The 17,966-nt window shown below is 56.6% G+C and overlaps 1 protein-coding gene across 4 annotated transcripts in view; it reads right to left on the reverse strand.

Annotated features, from left to right (window-relative positions):
* The window catches only part of AHNAK (AHNAK nucleoprotein), a 121,001-nt gene that overhangs the window by 102,987 nt on the left and 48 nt on the right, over positions 1-17,966 (reverse strand). The window contains exons 1-4 of one of the 4 annotated variants that reach the window (XM_055287634.2): positions 12,522-12,707; positions 2,305-2,403; positions 1,777-1,933; positions 832-1,019 (exon numbers count right to left, since the gene is read on the reverse strand). In XM_055287634.2, coding sequence (XP_055143609.1) covers positions 832-1,019; positions 1,777-1,933 — 345 coding nt within the window. In that variant the 5' untranslated portion in view covers positions 2,305-2,403; positions 12,522-12,707. Of the gene's footprint in view, positions 1-831; positions 1,020-1,776; positions 1,934-2,304; positions 2,404-11,614; positions 11,751-12,521; positions 12,718-17,966 lie in introns of those variants that run through there. The other 3 variants (XM_055287274.2, XM_055287453.2, XM_055287363.2) reach the window with 3 other exon arrangements.

A 17,966-nucleotide genomic window follows, 5' to 3' on the forward strand; every position in this document is an offset into this window, starting at 1 on the left:
TGAGAAGCTGGGACCAAAACAGAGGTCCATGGAGCCTCCTGGGGCACAGCAAAGGGGAGTGAAGAAAGGGGCTGACAGCCACATCACAGGAGGAAATCAGAAATTCTCTGGAGGTCATACCGGTAAGCAAAAACCGTGGGGAGGGAGTGGGAGGTATACTCTTGGACTGGGAGGATTTCCATTCAGTTAGAGATTCAAATCGGCCTGTGCCAGGGACACCTCCCAAGAGACCGGGCCCTTCAGCTCCCAACTCTCAAGCCACTGGCTTGTTCGTTTAACCAGGAGGGGAATCTTCTCAGAGGCCCTTGTACCCTGAAAGCACTTGCTGAGCCTAAGAGACTGGTTGTGCTTGGGTTAACAGTCTCACTTTGAGGACCCATTATTTGTTAAATAAACAAGCCATCAGAAAGACCAATGTCCCCACAGGCACTTTGCTGCCCAGCGTCTGACCCACAGAATGTATCAGGCCTCTGCAGAGAGAAAAATGGTGTCTGTGAGGTGGAGCTGGGCACCTGTGAAGTCATTTCAAAGATTCCTGCAAAGCAGCTGACCTTCCTCCTAGCATCTAGGGCCGGGCTGCACAAGTCAGTTCCCATACTGTGGCCGCTCTGAAGAGACTGATTGAAGACGTTTAGGGACAGCACAGCCACATGTCACACAAAAGCAGAAAGAAACAGGGTGGCCAAGGGCTCAAGAGAGTGAAGACAGGTGAGAGGAGAAGAAGGAGCAAAAAGAGAGGCTCCAGAGGCACATGGAAGGCTCAGGAGTGGGGTCAGCAGGCCGGCGTGGCTGGGGGAGCTCAGGGCACAGATGGGCCGGCGAGATACTCACCAGAACCACTTCAGAGCTGCGGGAGCTGAAGACTTCACGGGTCCAGGTCTGGCCAGGCTCGGGGGAGCGGTCCCCCTTGCGGTGCAGCTTCAGGCCCACCGTGTGGTGCCCCATGGTGTTCAGCAGCTGGGTCACCTCACCCGACTGCAGGTTGTCAAAGTAGATGGTGGCACCCACAATCTGGTCCCCTGAGCAGGGAAGAGCAGGAAGCAGGTAAGGCCCAAAGAGCCTCAGGGAAACCGCACACAGCCACCACACACTGGGCACTGAACTGACTTGATCTCATGACCACCCTGCAAGGTGGGCATGGTAATACCCATCGTACAGACATGGAAACTGAGGCTTAGAAAGGCCAATTTGTGGGGGCCAGGTGCGGTGGCTCACGCCTGTAATCCCAGCACTTTGGGAGGACGAGGCGGGCAGATAGCCTGAGGTCAGAAGTTCGAGACCAGCCTGACCAACATAGAAAAACCCCGTCTCTACTAAAAATGCAAAATTAGTCTAGTGTGGTGGTGCATGCCTGTAATCCCAGCTACCATGGAGGCTGAGGCAGAAGAATCACTTGAATCCAGGAGGCAGAGGTTGCAGTGAGCTGAGATAGCGCCATTGCACTCCAGCCTGGGCAACAAGAGCAAAACTCCATCTCAAAAAAAAAAAAAAAAAGGCAAACTCATTTGCCCAAATCTGCAGAGCTAGTGGGTGGTGGAGTCAGATCTGAGGACCAGGTGTCCACTACCCCACACAACTGCCTCCCCTGAGGACCACAAGTGACAGACACAGAGTGGCTAAGGGAGGGCAGGGCTTGGGTACCAACCACCCTGATGCCACTGAGAATGGGCCCTCGACAGCCACTCACCCACTTCTGCCTCCTCCCTGCCCTTCCCTCCGACACCCCCACCGACCCCCCAACCTCCAGCACCCGGTCCACACCCTGGGGTGACTCACCCTCCTTGACCACCCCAGTGCGGGCCGCAGGGGAGTTCTGCGTCACCTCCTGCACAAAGACGCCGTCGTCCCTCTGGGCGATGGTCAGCCCATGGGAGCCGCTACCCTGCCAGTTGGGCAGCAGCAGCTCCCGGGTTGTCTCCTCCTCCTTCTCCATCTGGAATGAGGTGAGGAAATGGAACTGGGGTCAGTGGGGGTGGGAGGACATGAGGGCATGGGAAAGCTAGCAATCTCTGGTGCTATGAACTCCAGGGAGTGGGGCCCTCGGCAATGCGCCTGCCCCTGCAGCCGGCTCACCTGCCAGGTGAGGTGTTGGGGGTGGGGTAATTCGGCTCACGTCCTTCCACTGTGGAAGTTCTCCCAAGGCACAGCAAAGAAGATGGAAAGGAGACAGCAGAGGCAACTGGACCCGGAGGTAGCCGGCCCTTCATCCCTGTCCCCCACGGCCCCAGCCTCCCATCACACATGGGGCCCACCCTCCCCATATCCTGTCACCTCCGCCTCTCTCTGCCTCTCCCACCTACTGACCTTTGCAGGATTCCGCTCAGGAGCGAATGCCTTGCCAGGAGCCCGCCCCTCCTTCCTCTCTTCCCCTCAGTCTCTCTCGTCGGGAATCTCGGTCACAACCTAGAGGAAAGTTCACGATGATGCTCGCACTCTGGTCGGCAGTCGGCTTGCTCAGAGTCCCCACCCAAGGGACAGCCAGGTCCTCTGCTACCCAGGCCAGCTCACAACCCCGACCCCCACCACCACCGTCAATTCCACTCGTCCATGACTCTCCAGCCTGGCATAGCAGAAAGGGGCTTCAGAGGAGCCAGACGTGCAGTCAGATCCTGGCTCTGCCTCCTTCTAGCTGTGGGACCCTGGCCAAGACACTTCAGTTTTCTGAACCTCTATTTCCTCATCTGTGAAAATGGAGGCAATAAAGCAGAAAAAAAGACAGCACTGGCCAGCAGGAGCCTCTTCACATGCACGCTCTCGCCACATTCTTTTTATTTATTTATTTATTTATTTATTTAGTTTTTGTGTTTTTTTTTTTTTTTTTTTTTTTTGAGACAGAGTCTCGTTCTGTCACCCAGGCTGGAGTGCAATAGCGGATCTCGGCTCACTGCAAGCTCCGCCTCCCAGGTTCACGCCATTCTCCTGCCTCAGCCTCCCGAGTAGCTAGGACTACAGGCGCCCGCCACCATGCACCACACCCGGCTAATTTTTTGTATTTTTAGTAGAGACAGAGTTTCACCATGTTAGCCAAGATGATCTTCATCTCCTGACCTCGTGATCCGCCCACCTCGGCCTCCCAAAGTGCTGGGATTACAGGCATGAGCCACCACGCCTGGCCTCTTTTTATTTATGTATTTATTTTTTTGGAGACAGGGTCTGGCTCTGTCACACAGGCTGGAGTGCAGGGGCGCGATCACGACTCACTGCAGCCTCAACCTCCTGGGCTCAAGTGATCCTCCTGCCTCACCCACCCAAGTAGCTCGGACCACAGCCATGTGCCTCCACAACTGGCTAATTTTTGTATTTTTGGAGAGATGAGGTTTTGCCATGTTGCCCAGGCTGGTCTGGAACTCCTGGGCTCAAACAATCCCAAAGTGTCGGGACTATAAGCAGGAGCCACCGAGCCCAGCATCTACCCACATTCTCAACCACAGCTTCAAGAGGGAGATGTTACTGTGCCAATTTCACAGACAGAGACTGAGTCTCTGAGAGAACAGCTTACCCAGGGTACACATGACAGCACAACTATGCCGGGTTTGGACCCAAGTCTGTAACTCCTTTTTTTTTTTTTTTTTTTTTTTTGAGATGGAATCTCGCTTTGTAGCCCAGGCTGGTGTGCAGTGGCACGATCTCGGCTCACTGCAACCTCCCCCTCCCGGGTTCAAGCAACTCTCTGCCTCAGCCTCCCGAGTAGCTGGGACTACAGGCGCCCGCCACCACACCCAGCTAATTTTTTGTATTTTTAGTACAGATAGGGTTTTACCATCTTGGCCAGGCTGATCTTGAACTCCTGATCTTGTGATCCACCCGCCTAAGCCTCCCAAAGTGCTGGGATTACAGGCGTGAGCCGCCGCACCTGGCCCACCGAGTCTGTAACTCTTTTGCCTACTCCACCCCAGGTCTGCCGCTTGTAACAGGTGGGAGCCTCCTAGAGTCTGCCTCCAAGCAGGAATGGCAGTGTTCCACCTCCCTCAGAGACAGACTCGGGCCACTCAGTCTCACCCAGTACCCAGGACCAGGGGGGTGCCTCACCAGCTGGCAGCTCTGGGAGCCCTGCCACAGGCAGCTGCCTGAACAAAGGCGGCCCCAGCCCCACCAGGCACTGCCCAAGCCCTAGAGATTAGAGCCCAGCTGAGCCCGCCTTGGCCCACAGTGAGTCCAGGCCTCCCGGCTGCCACACCAGGCCCTGAGCCAGGCCCCTATAGGTGCAAGCATTTAGTAATAAATTCGCCCTCCAGCCACAAGATGAGCTGTCATCTGCAGGTGCCCTAAAAAGACACCAGGCAGGACTCTGCATAGGGCCATGGACTACAGCCACAGCACAAAATGGCGGCAGCAGCCACCGATTGAAATGGTGTGGGGGACACTATAAGTCATGGGGAACCTAAGCCAAAGCCCCGCCTACAGCCGTTTACATCCAGAAAGTATCAACAGTCAATCAATGCATGTATACCGGCTGCCTCCATATGCCCAACACTATACTTTGCACTGCAGACTGAACCGGCCAGGGATGGACACAGCTGGGCCCAGCACCTAATTACACGCTGCATTAGACAGTGACCTCACATCACTCACGCACCCATGTGCCAGACAGGGAGATTTAAGACTCAGTTCCTGTCACGGATACACATGATGAGCAAGGTGCACTAGCTGTGACTGATTTTGCCGCAGAATATTCCAGAAGGCTTGGGAGCCTTCTGCGGGAAATGAAATATACATGGGGTCTTGAAGGTGCTAGAGGTGACCTCTGAGGATGAGACTATGTCTCTTGGGAATTCGTGGGCACTTAGCAGTTCCTATCTCAGGCAGATCACAACACGGATAAAGAGAAACACAGACCCCAGCCCCCCAACAGCCATCCTCCCGTCTGACAACGCGGTGTGGACAATGTGTCTCCTTGTCAACACAGGTGCTGGCTACAAGGTGAGCAAAGACTCTGAGCCTCTGGGCTCAGGTGCAAACTGGCGAAAACACCTCCTTCCTTCCGGCCACAGAGAAGGCTGTGACGGGAAATCACTCTGACCCTTCCCAGCATGAAACAGCAAAGCTGGGGGCTTAAATGGCACATTCTCTCCCACTGTCCAGTGCTCAGCAGCCAGCCCTGCAGAAAAGGAGCCAGGCAGAGGCAGGGAAGGAAAACAGATTCCAGACTTCATCTCTCAGACAGAACTGAAGCCACCCCTTCAGATTGCCCAGACACCCTGTCCTCCTCCTGGAGCAGGGCCCCTTTGCTCACCCCAGCATCCTGGTGCTGTGCCAGCAGCCAGCGAGGGGGAAAGAGCTAGCTGGGCCAGCTCACCCTCGCCCACACCTCGGCCGCACCCTCCCTCCCCAGTGAGTCACTGCAGCTGGCTGCAACAGCTCCAGACCTGCCAAGGGTTGAGCCTAAAACCCCAAGGACAAAGTGCCTCCTGGGCCAGACCCCCAGGTGCCAGAGGAACCAGGGCTCCCCTGCAGACAGGCAGTTGGCTTCCCTGCCAGGGCCTCAGGCAGAGTCCCAGAGCAGAAGTGCTCTGGGACTCTGCCCAGGACAGACTTGCTACCTGCCTCAACCTAGGTGCTTCCTGAGGAGGGGAGAAACCATCCTAAGTAGACACCGATCCAGTAGCCCGTGAGGACGGGAGCCATTGGACCCGAGGCTGCAGGTTGGCCCTGGCAGGGTACCCAGTGGATTCCCGGCCAGGTGGGGCTGCCAACCACCCTGCCTGCTCTGGCTCTGGCCCTGCTGTCCTGGCACAGCCTGGAAGGACTCCCCTCTCATCTGACCTGGGCCATTCAGTTCCGAGGAGGGGCATGGAAATACTGAAGGGAATACTGAAGGAGGGGCGTGGGATACTGTGTAGCTGGGTTTCCCATTCTCTGCATTTGGGTCCCAGCCCTCAGTGTCTCCTCCACCTCTGGAGCCTGTATCAAGCCCAAGTGGTCCTTTCTTCTCCTCCCACACAAGTTAGGTTAAGTCAGGCTTTCCCCGGAGGCTGAGGGCTCTGCCCTGTTGCTACCCAAAAGAGGGTCTTTGGAGCTTTGGGGAATTCTGCACGATTCAGCCAAGTGCCATAAGCCTTCAGAGCTAGGAGAGACCTAGAGTTGTGCCACCCAACACAGCAGCCACATGTGGCTATTTAAACTTAATCAATTAAAATTCAGTTTGATTAAAAGTTTAGCTCATTGGCTGCACTAGCCACATTTCAAGAGCTCAACAGCCACATGTAGCTACTGGCTACTATATTAGCGTGGACACAGAACACTTCCCCCACTGCCGAGAGTTTTATGGGATGGCACTGCTTGTTACTTAGGGATGGAGAAAGTAAGGTCCAGAGAGGTGAGAAAATGGGAGTGTGCTGGGGCCCTAGTCCCAGAGCCTGTTAGCACACAGCCCGGTGGTCCACCCAACAGCCTCCCTCGTAATAGCAAGAAGCGGGGCAGAGCTAGGCGCAGTGGCTCATGCCTGTAATCCCAGCACTTTGGGAGGGCGAGACACACTGATCACTTGAGCCCAGGAGTTTGAGACCAGCCTGGGCAACATGGCAAAACCCTATCTCTATAAAAAATTAAAATTTAATTTTTTTTTATAAAAAAAAAGAAGGAGCAGGGCCAGAGTGGAGACCCCCTAAGGCAGAAGATTGCTTGGAGGGCAGAAAAGAGTGAGATGGTGAGGCCGCTCCAGCTGCAAAGGTGAGAGCACGTGTGCCTGACACTGCAGGACAGACTGTAATTCAGGCCAGAAGCAGTGACAGAACAGCCCATCCTGTCACTTCGAAACTGCAAAGAGGATGTGCCGAGCAGCAGGGCTCTGCCCATACCCTGCAACTGGGAACAACGCCAAGTAGACGCAGAACTCCAGGAAGCAGATTCTTGACCCCAGCAGATGGCCTCTGCCAGGGGTGACCTCCAGAGGAGCCTCCTTCCTCCACTGCCCTCGGAGAACAGTGCCCCTTCCCCGGACGAGCCAGTATAAGGACAGCCAGGATGGAAACCAGGCCAGTTGCTGCAGCAGCTAGAGACGGCCCTGCAGCCAGCGTCAGCGTGGAGATGACAAGAATTGATACACACACTCCCCCAGAGACAGGCCACAGGCCTCAGTGCCCAAATGCACCAAACCTGAGGACAAGATACACACCACAGGGGCCCACGACTGTGCATCCACCCAGCACAGGCGGGAGACAGGAGGCAACCCTCTGAGGGGAAGAAAATCATCCCATCCGTGGTGGGGAGGGCACCGGCCACAGTGAAACTTCCACCCAGCATGGCAGCACGCACATAGGCCAATCGACCCACCACACACACAAGGCCAAAGAGAAGCAGTCCTCGTCCCAGGAACAAAACGACTCATGCCCAGAGTTAGAGACCCCTACCAGAGGGGAAGCCCCCAACATTCGGAACCAAGAGGAGAGGGAGGCTATTCAGAGAGACACACCCAGAAGACAGTATGCTCTGCTCTCATAAACACTCATCAGGAGGCAAAGAGGAACAGAAAGTTCCATGTTGAAAGAAAAAAAAACCCACACACAAGTAGAGAGAAAGAGAATTCTGCAGAGCACTCTTGTGTGCCAGGGACTGTGTTGGCAACATCCCTTGCCTGGGGTCTCATTCAACCCCCAAATAATGATGCTATGTCAAAAGAATTAATATCCTTATTTCAGAGAAGTGGAAACAGGCCCGAGAGATAAGACGACTTGCCCAGTGTGAGACAGAGTTGAAATGCAAGCCCAGGAGTCTCTGACCCCCAAGGCCCTCGTTCCAAAGGAACAGGGGTGACATCCCTTCCAGGGCCTGGCCCTCTGAATGGACCCCCGAGGATGCAGCTGCCAGGCTTGTTTAGGAAAAAACATTATGTCCCATTCTAACTGGAGCAGAAGTGCACAGACATCTCAGAGTCTAAGCCGGCATTAAAGACTTTTACAAACCCACCTAGCTGATTCTGGGCAGCATGCAGGGAGGAGGGGCAGGTTAGGGAGGTGTAATTACCAGGAAGAATTAGATGAACAAGTTGCAAAACACATGCAACTTGGGCACCTTCAGAGAAAGGCACACAAGCGCACACACACACATACACACACACACCACGAGCACACGGAGACCCTCAGCCCCATTCTCCACTCTACACAGCCCAGGGCAGCCTGCAGCCCCAGCCAGCCTTCACCAGCTCACAATAGACACTTGTCCTGGAGGTCCCTACACCTGTTCACCTGGCGCCTATGTCCCTTGAGTCTGCACCTCCCCCTCTGTGTGTGCACCTGCCTGGCCTCCTCCCTGCTCCCTGCCCCTTAGGAGAGGGAGGCGCCAGACCAGCCACAACTCTCACAGGAGGAAGTTTTTCCATCCTTGTCATTCCAGCCCTCCCCTCCCCATCACCCCCTTCCCCTGGCCCCTCACATCATGCTGACTTCCAGGGCAGCCCCTACACCCCGACCTCAGCCAGCTGGTTGCTTTCTGACTCTGCTGTGACGCCTTTCTCCATCTCTCTCTACCCCAGCCACGCACAGCCCCATCCCATGCTACAGTGAGCTCGGAAGCCCTGAAGCTCCAAGCTCTCACTTCCAGCAGCAAGGGAGATTCCCTCTTCCCTCCCTGGCCAGGAAGGACTCTGCACTCCTTGTGAAAGGGGGCTGGGGACAGCCTATGATCCAGTGGGGAGTCCCCACACCTGGACACAGAAGCAGGGAAGAGTGGGCCTTTACCCAGGACCACTGGGATTAAGACACCATCTCTGAGGGTGGCGTCCTGTAGGAGAGGGGGTGGGGCAGAACGCTTGGTCTTGCCCTGTGGGGTAGATTACAGTTTGGGAGCTGCCTGTCTGCCCCACCCAAGGCCAGGATATGGGGAGGGCGCTGCTTGCTCTCCCCCCAGCGGTCGGACCACGCTACTGCAGGGGCGTGGGGCCAGGCCGCTCCGGCTCAGTCGCCGAAGAGCTGACCCCAGCCCCGCCAGGACACGTAGCTGTAGACGGGATCAGCTCCAGGCACTTCCCCTTCCCCCAGAACCTCCGCTCCAGCCCCCGGGGACCGGGCAGGATGCCCCTCCCTGACAGGCCGTGTGCAGTGCCTTGCTTATCCTGCTCAGCTGGGGCCTGCACCCCCAAGGCTGTCCTCAACCTCCCAAAGGCTTCTGGACACAAACTGCGGGTGCGGACCTGTCCAGGACCGAGAAACTCACTTCAGTCCTTACCCACAACCCCTACGGGCCCGCATGAAACCTCCACCACCAGGACAGAATGCCACTGCCATCCTCTGCCTCCAAGTCTGACGACAACGCAGGCAGAGGTGACACATCCAGGCATGCCACGAGGGGAAGACCTTCATTCACAACCAGCGGGATACTCTCTCACAGGCAATGACACACACCTTACTCAGAGACACAAGCTGTGACATGGTGATCACAAGGACCTAAAGCCACAGTGGGAAGACACCTGCAATGCTATCAGTGACCTACCTAAGACTGCCAGCAACAGCCCAGCCGTAGCCCTGGTGGGAACTGAGGCCAGCAGGGAGGAAAAGGGGCTTCATTCCTTCGGAATCCTCCTGTGGCCCACCCACATGCCCCCCACACACCCAGGAAAGCTGGAAATTGCCCGTGCTCAGGAAGCCTTGGGAGTCCCACCAGATGGCCTGAGCCCAGGGAAATGTCAGCCTGGATGAATCAATGGGGGATGAAGAGAAGTCAGAAGGCCCTAGATCCCTGCCACTGCCACCGCCCAAGCGGCACATTCTAAATACTCCCCAGCGGCCATCACCCTTCCTCAAACCTAAGCGTGCACAGCACAGGGCCAGCCCAGCTCCAGGGAGAGAAACTTTGGGGCCTCTGGAATGGTGGGGGAGAGCCACACTGTTCCCATGAGGAGTAGGACTAGCTCTCCCAGTCTGTCTGTCTGTCTCCAGGCGGTTCCCAAGTTCTAAAGAAGGTGGTGACCACACCCCAGATCCCCACACACCCCTCCGCCCCCATGGCTTTGCCCCAACCCCTCAAACCAGCTCCTCAGGCTCAGGGTGACCGGCTCTGCCAGGACGCACCAGCCAATTCCAAGTCGAGCAAAAGAATCCAGCCTGGCAGCACCGCCACCTTTCCCCAGGACTTCTGGAGGGCTAAGATGACTCTGGGGACCCCCAGCCAACTCCCTGCCCTGGGCTGACGCTGGACCTTCTCCCTCAACAGGTCCCTGTGTCCTACTCTGGGCCCTGGGCCATGTCTGGCTGGCACAAGTGCTCAGCTCCGAGGGGTCGGCTCCTCAAGGAGTTCCCGGACCAGGACCCCTGAATCGCTGCTGTGGGCCCGCATGACTTATGTGGCTCCCCATGTGTCCCTGTTCTCTGACCAGTGTCCCTGTGCATAACCTCTTAGGGACAAAGGCTTTAGAGAGGGGCTCAGACACCCTCTAACCCACATTCCCACAGCCCCCAAACCCTGCGACCTCTCCTAGCTCCACTCTCACCCTCCCAGCTCCTCTCCCACTCTCCCTCACCCCACAGCTCACAGCTCAGAGCAAAGAGGTGCCCCTAACTCGGGGGCTCCCCTGTCCTCCCCATTCTGCACAGGCCACTATCCACGCGGTGGGGGGTGGGCGGCCCCGCTGTCCCTAAGGACAGGAGAAGGAAGCTTCCCCACATTCAGCTTCTAAAAGGAAGTGAGTGCCACACCCTGCCCCTGGGATTTCCCTCGTGGGGCGGGGATGAAAGCGAGATCTCTACCCTGAATTACAGCCCGTATAGGTGCAGGGGCCCTTAAATGCCTTCCCCCAGTCTCAGCTTCACTGCTACAGCCCCTCACTGTATTCCACAAAATCAACCCAACACCTACCATGCGCTACGCTGTGCTGGGAAGGGCAAGCAGAGAGCAGGAGCTCTGCAATCCGAGGTTGGATTCTAATGAAGACGGGTTCGAAAACCAGTATTTACTGAGTGCCCAGCGTTGTGCTGGAGACACAAAGGTAGATATCTAGGTCCCTTTTCCTCCGGAGACTCCGGGTCATTCTCTAAGGACCTGACTGACTTGGGAGGCTCCCACACTGCCTTTCCACAAATCCCCTCCACAGAGCAGGGCACTCTGCAGCGACCGCACGCTCCCTGGGAGCACCTCACCGCCACGGTCGCCGCGGCGGGAGCCACACCCTGCGAAACCGGCAAGCACACACATCGCACACAACCCTCAGTGGCCTCATTGTGCAGAGGGGCCAGAGTCGTTCCCCACCTAGTTGTGTGGGCTCGGCTACAGCTGAGAACACCAATCTGCCCCCTCCGCACCCTCCCAGCAAGGGGCACAGCCAGCCCTGTTTGGGCCCCTGGAGTCCCTCATGATCAGCGCCGCTGCGCCCCCACATCCCGGCCTGGGCACTGCTGGGGGGCGACCAGCCCTGCAGGGGCGGCCCGGGCCCTCGCACACTGCACACACACACACACACACCCCCCTTGCATGGGAAAGCCTTACATAACACAGCTCTGCACACACCCTAAGCACGCTGCCTTTCCAACTCTAGGCGAGACCTCGCCTCGGGCCCCCTCTCCTGGCGCGCACCGCTGGGGCGCAGGGTTCCAGCGAGCGCAGCTTAGCTCTCCTCCCACGCCAAGCCCGGCTCCTGCCCGCAACTCCCACACACGGCCCCTTCCTCCTCCCCTTTGCCCCTCACCACTCCTCCCCGAGTTCTGGTTTGAATTAGTCACCGGCTCCAACCACCACATTCCTCAGGCTGCTGGCGCTGGGCCAGGCGCTGGGGCGGGGGCCATCCCGCCCGGACGGGTTTGGGAGTGGGGTGGGGGGAAAGCGCCGCCTCCGGAGGGGAAGGGGCGGTCCCGAGGACTGGGCCGCCTCAGCGCACCCCCCTCCTCGCCCACCGCAGCGTAGGAATCTCCCTAATTATGTCCCCCTCCCCACCCATCCCGCTGGGAGGCGCATTGCAAACTTCCAGGTTCCGCGGCCGAGAGAAAGGTTTTCTGGAGCGGGGAACACGGAGGGGCAAGGCTAGGGCGGGGCAGCTGGAGGAGGCTGAGGGGCTGGTGGTACAGAACAGGGTGGGGCCTGGACGACTCGGGACGCGGTTAGGGGTAGAGGTGCAGGGAGCGCGGAAGGACAGCCGAGGGGGCGCACGGTGCGGGGTCGCGGAGGCGCGGGGGACCGCGGCGGCGATCTCGGAAATTTCCCCTCCAGTAAACATGGGATACGAACGCAGCAGCCCCCGAGCCACCGCCCCATGCAGGGAGAGGAGGTGGGACAGAGGCCACCAGGCCCGGAACGGGGCGCCCTGCCTTGCAGTGGAGCCAACAGTCCGCCCTCCGGAGAAATACAGAGTGGAGCAAAGCACTTCGGAGCGATTTTCCAACTTTAACCAACTTGCGCCCCAACTCCAGAGGCAGAACTCCGCTCCCAGAGAGCGACGCGTCGCCTCCCCGGGTGGCCCCGCTTGCTCCAAACTGCTTGAATCCTCACAGTGACACCCCCAACAACGCGCCCCGCCAGAGCGCCGCAACCCACCTCCCCTCGACCCGCCCTTGGTGCCCCGGACCCCGATGGCGCCACGGTGCGCCTGGCGCCCCTACCTGAGGGCTCAGCCCCAGGGCACGGCCATAGCCGGCGCGAGGCCCAAGGCTGCGGTGCTGCGGCTACTGGTGGCGACGAGCCCCGTTCCGGGCGGGTCTGGCAGGGCGGGCGGTGCAGTCCCCGCGGCAGAGCAGCTCCGAGTGGCCGGGCCCCCGTGCGCGGAGGCGGCTCTTGTAACTCCGGCTCGGGCGGGCGGGTCTGCCCGGAGCTGTGGGGAGAGGGCGGGGCCGGGCGGGGCCGGAGTGGGGCTGGGACTGGCGAGCGGGGCAGACCCTGGAGGGACCCGGGAGTGAGCTGCTGGGGAGGGGGGCCGCTGGGGGACGCGGGGACGTTCTTTCCCCTCCCCCCGCCCTGCATCCACTGCCCCCTGTCCTGTCCCGGACCTGGATCTGCTCTCCAACATGTGCACTGTGTGGCTTCATTGGCAAGAAACTCCTGCAGGCTCCCTGGGCTCACCCTCACAGCTGGAACTGCGAATCAGCTTATTTTGCAGGAAGGGCTTGGGGGCTCTGAAGGCGGCTGGGTGATTCAGCCGCGACCGTCAGCCTGCTCCGGACCTTTGAGTTTTCTCTCAGCTTAGGCAACTACACTTCAGATCCCAGGCCCCAGCCTCCTTGCTTGGTTCCCAAGCTCCATGCAGCCGCACCCATTTCTCGCGTTCCCTCTTTCTGGAGGCCCCTCCGTCCCTATCTGCACAGAACTGGCTTGGATTCCCACCCCCCGGGAGCCGGGGTCACCAGTGCCTCACGCACCGCTGTCCTGCGCAGGCCGCGGGCATACGGGGGTGAGGCCCCCGGGCGTTGGAGAGCCGACCCGACGCCCACCTTCCTCTACAGACTCCCGCCCCCAGGAACCAGAGCCCCAGCGCTTCCTCTGCCTCCCATTCCTTCTCTAAGCGCCCCCCCCACCCCCACCTGCGGGACGCTGAGTCTCCTAATTTACAGCCATTTCTCACAGCCACTTCTAACTACATCGAGATTTTATTAAACGCTTAATGATGGGGTGCGGGGGCCTTCTGGCTACGCACTCCCCTCCACACTCCCTTTCTCTTCTCCCCCATGAGTCCTTTTATCCTCCCTCCTAGGTGTCCACCCACTGCCCACTCCAAGCCAGTTTGCCCTCCTTCCCAAGTGCTAGGAAAGAGAGACCCCAGGCTGGGGAACTGAGGAGATCTGGCCCAGGCAGGAGCGCCCTCCTTGCCGCAAGATCATGAGTGGGCTGGAGCTGAGACCAGCTCGGCCCTGTCCTCTGAAATGGCAAACATGTTTACAGGCTAAAAATACCCAGCAGTCAACTCTGCTGCCAGCCCTGGGGGCTGTGTCCAGGTCCAGTTACCGGCACAGAGTACAGGCCGTGGGGGAGGGAAGAGACAGCCAGAGGAGCCACAGACATGGGCACTCATATAATGGACACAGAAAGGTGGAGCCGCATGTGCAGACATCCAGACAGGCAGAGACATGTGAAAACACAAAGCGGAGGCTTGGGCACCAGCATTTTCTCTCGCTCTCTCTAATACACACACACAGGTGCCCAGATAATGACTCAACCCCATGGCAGAGGCAGCCTCGCCACAACACATCCCAAGCACACAGTCACAGACTCAGACTTTCCCAAGAATCACCTCCTCCCCCATTTTGTTCTGCACCCCTTTCCTAGCACCTACCTTATTTAAAGAAAAAACAAATCTAAAACTTTTGAATTATAGAACGCTTTAAAAAAAAAAAAAAACCAAGGCCAGGCGCGATGCCTCACACCTGTAATTCCAGCACTTTGGGAAGCCAAGGCAGGTGGATCACTTGAGCTCAGGAGTTTGAGACCAGCCTGGCCAACATCGTGAAACCCCGCCTCGACTAAAAATACAAACCTTAGCAGGGCATGGTGGTGCAGCCTGTAATCCCAGCTGCTCGGGAAGCTAAGACAGGAGAATCCCTTAAACTTGGGAGGCAGAGGTTGCAGTGAGCGAAGATCCTGCCACTGCACTCCAGCCTGGGTGACAGAGCGAGACTCCATCTCAAAAAAAAAAAGTACAATAAAACACAGACTTCTCCCTCCTCCCCTATCACAGTCCCTCTCCCCAAAAGTAACCATTGTTAACAGCTTACCAAAGGATTTTTAACTTTATGGAATGAATCATCATCTCGTTCCTTGAAAGAGCAAGTGTTCCCAGTGCATATTAAAACAGGAGTTGATTCACACCTAGGTTGGAAACACAGGGTATCTGCAAAAAGGGCTAAGGGGGCGTGGGGGGCTGCTAGAGCAGAAAAGGAAGAAGAGTACGGAAAGGCGTGGACGCTGTGCCTTCGCCTTGGCTGGGCTAGATGGGCCCCCCAGGATCCAAACAGCAGAGGCCGGAGTCCCAGGCTTGGAGCCAACTTATCTGCTCCATTGTTTGTTCTGGCCACCCTCTTGGTCAACAGGGAAGAAGGCAGGAGGGAGGGGTTGGTTTTTGAAGCAGCCCCAGAGCAGAGATCACTGTCCAGGTACTTCATTCAGGGGTATGAATGTCAAGATTACCTGGTGGGGGGGTAGTTCTGAGGATTGGCTCTTGTCCCATTCCAGACTGGAGGGCTAGAGAAGGCTTAACCTCAACCCTACCCTCTAAAAAACCATGATCCTGGCCGGGGGCGGTGGCTCACGCTTGTAATCTCAGCACTTTGGGAGGCTGAGGGAGTGCAGATCACGAGGTCAAGAGATCGAGACCATCCTGGCCAACATGGTGAAACCCTGTCTTTCCTAAAAATACAAAAATTAGCACTTTGGGAGGCCCAGGCAGGCAGATCACCTGAGGTCAGGAGTTCAAGACCAGCCTGGGCAACATGGTGAAACCCTGTAACTACTAAAAATACAAAAATTAGCCGGGCATGGTGGCGTGCGCCTGTAGTCCCAGCTATTCAGGAGGCTGAGGCAGAAGAATCGCTTGAACCCAGGAGGCGACGGTTGCAGCGAGCTGAGATCGTGCCACTGTACTCCAGTCTGACAACAGAGCAAGACTCCGTCTAAAAAAAAAAAAGATCCTGCAGGCTGGAACAGAGCTGGGGTTCCCTAAGACTGCCACCTCAGCCCAGGGGAGGGGAATATTTTCAAAAGTTTTCAGTGGTATAAGTGGAGACACACACACGTTTAGAAACTTCTGCCAACTCCTCTCCTTCTGCCCGCTGGTGTAGCCTCCCCCATACCCCCTCCCAAAACTGCCTTAATATGATTGTGTCTGATCCTGCAGCAGCTACTTTCGTTGGTTTTTTTGTTTTGTTTTGTTTTTTGAGAGGGAGTCTCGCTCTGTTGCCAAGCCTGGACTGCAGTGGCGTGATCTCGGCTCACTGCAATCTCCACCTCTGGGTTCAAGTGATTATCCTTCCTCAGTCTCCCAAGTACCTGGACTACAGTCATGTGCCACCATGCCTGGCTAATTTTTGTATTTTTTAGTAGAGATGGGGTTTCACCATGTTGGCCAGGGTGGTCTCGAGCTCCTAACCTCAGGTGATCTCTGCCCACTTCAGCCTCCCAAAGCGCTGGGATTACAGGCGTGAGCCACCTTGCCAGGAGCCACTTTCATCTGTCAGCTCATTTAATCCTCGCACACCCTGGGAGGGAGGCACTTAGTGAGGAATGCTCTCAGAGAGGGTTCGTGATTTACCTAAAATCACACAACTCACAGAGGCAAGAGTCAAAGCTTCCACTAGCATTTAAGCCTCATGAGGACAGGGTTCTTTTTTCTCTGCTGTATGCTTTGTGCCTAGATTAACTGATTTTTTGTTTTGTTTTGTTTTGTTTTTTGAGACAGTTTCACTCTGTAGCCCAGGATGGAGTGCAGTGGAGCATTCATGGCTCACTGCAGCCTCAACCTCCCAAGCTCAAGTGATCCTCCCACCTTAGTCTCCCAAGTAGCTGGGACTACAGACACACACCATCATGCTCAGCTAATTTTTTTTTTTTTTTTTTTTGGTAGAGATAAGGTCTCACTATGTTGCCCAGGCTGGTCTTGAACTCCTGGGCTTAAGCAATCCTCCCACCTCAGCCTCCCAAAGTGCTGGGATTATAGGTGTGAGCCACTGTACCCCGGCCCCTCATGCCTAGAGCAGTGACTGACACATAGCAATCACTCAAGAGCATGTTTCAAATGAATGAATGACACTCCAAAGCCCTTGCCTTTTCTACAATAGATAGCATCCTGCATCCCAGGCTGTCACAACTTCCTCTGGCTCTCAGCCCCCAGGGAGCAATTCCTCTACTTGTGGGTCTTTCTTGCAGCTACCCAAACATTTATTGTGTGTCCAATATGGGGTTGGGGAACTGTGGTGGTGGTGGAAGTAATAGAGACCTTGGCAAGATGGAATCCCAGCAAAAAGCTCAGTCCAGGAGAAAACGGCTCCAATACCTCCCCCCCCCCCCTTTATTTTTTTGAGACAGAGTCTCGCTCTGTTGCCCATGCTGGAGTGCAATGGTTCAATCTCGGCTCACTGCAAGCTCTGCCTCCTGGGTTCACGCCATGCTCCTGCCTCAGTGTCCCAAGTAGCTGGGACTACAGGCACCCGCCACCATGCCCGGCTAATTTTTTGTATTTTTAGTAGAGACGGGGTTTCACTGTGTTAGCCAGGATGGTCTTGATCTCCTGACCTCGTGATCTGCCCGCCTCTGCCTCCCAAAGTGCTGGGATTACAGGCGTGAGCCACCGCGCCCGGCTCCGATATCCCTTTACCTTGTCCTTTGAATTCCTTGGAGGTCCTATGCCTCCAGAGAATTGGAGTTATCTTTCCTACCAGGTATTTTACACAGCTACTCCCCCGCCAGCACTCCCCAACACACTATGTTTTGGGTGTTTTTTGTTGTTTTGTTGTTGTGGTGGTTGTGGTTGTTGTTTTGAGATGGAGTCTAGCTCTGTCGCCCAGGCTGGAGTGCAGTGACACGATCTTGGCTCATCTTGGCTCACTGCAACCTCTGCCTCCTGGGTTCAAACGATTCTCCTGCCTCAGCCTCCCGAGTAGCTGGGATTATAGGCACGCGCCACCACACCTGGCTAATTTTTGTATTTTTAGTAGAGACAGGGTTTCACCATGCTGGCCAGGCTGGTCTCGAACTCCTGACCCCATGATCCGCTTGCCTCAGCCTCCCAAAGTGCTGGGATTACAAGCATGAGCCACCACACCTGGCCTGTTTTTGTTTGTTTATTTTTACACACCATGTTTTATAAGGAGTATTAAGAAGTTCCTCTGGGCCCTACTTTGCAAAGAAAACCTCCATCTTCTCGAAGGTTTAGACTCCTCTGTGATATTAAGTAAAGGCTTTCCTCTTATAAGAGGGAGGTCAGCCCTGCCGCTAGTGCTCCACCACCATTCAGAGGGAGCTAATACCACGGTCCTCCACACGCACTGCCAAAGCTGGATAAGCTCTAGGACTTGTCATCACAGGGATACCCCAGCTTCCCCAGAAGTGACACTCCCTCCCTG

Source organism: Symphalangus syndactylus, chromosome 1 (assembly GCF_028878055.3).
Source record: "Symphalangus syndactylus isolate Jambi chromosome 1, NHGRI_mSymSyn1-v2.1_pri, whole genome shotgun sequence".
Classification (NCBI taxonomy): domain Eukaryota; kingdom Metazoa; phylum Chordata; class Mammalia; order Primates; family Hylobatidae; genus Symphalangus; species Symphalangus syndactylus.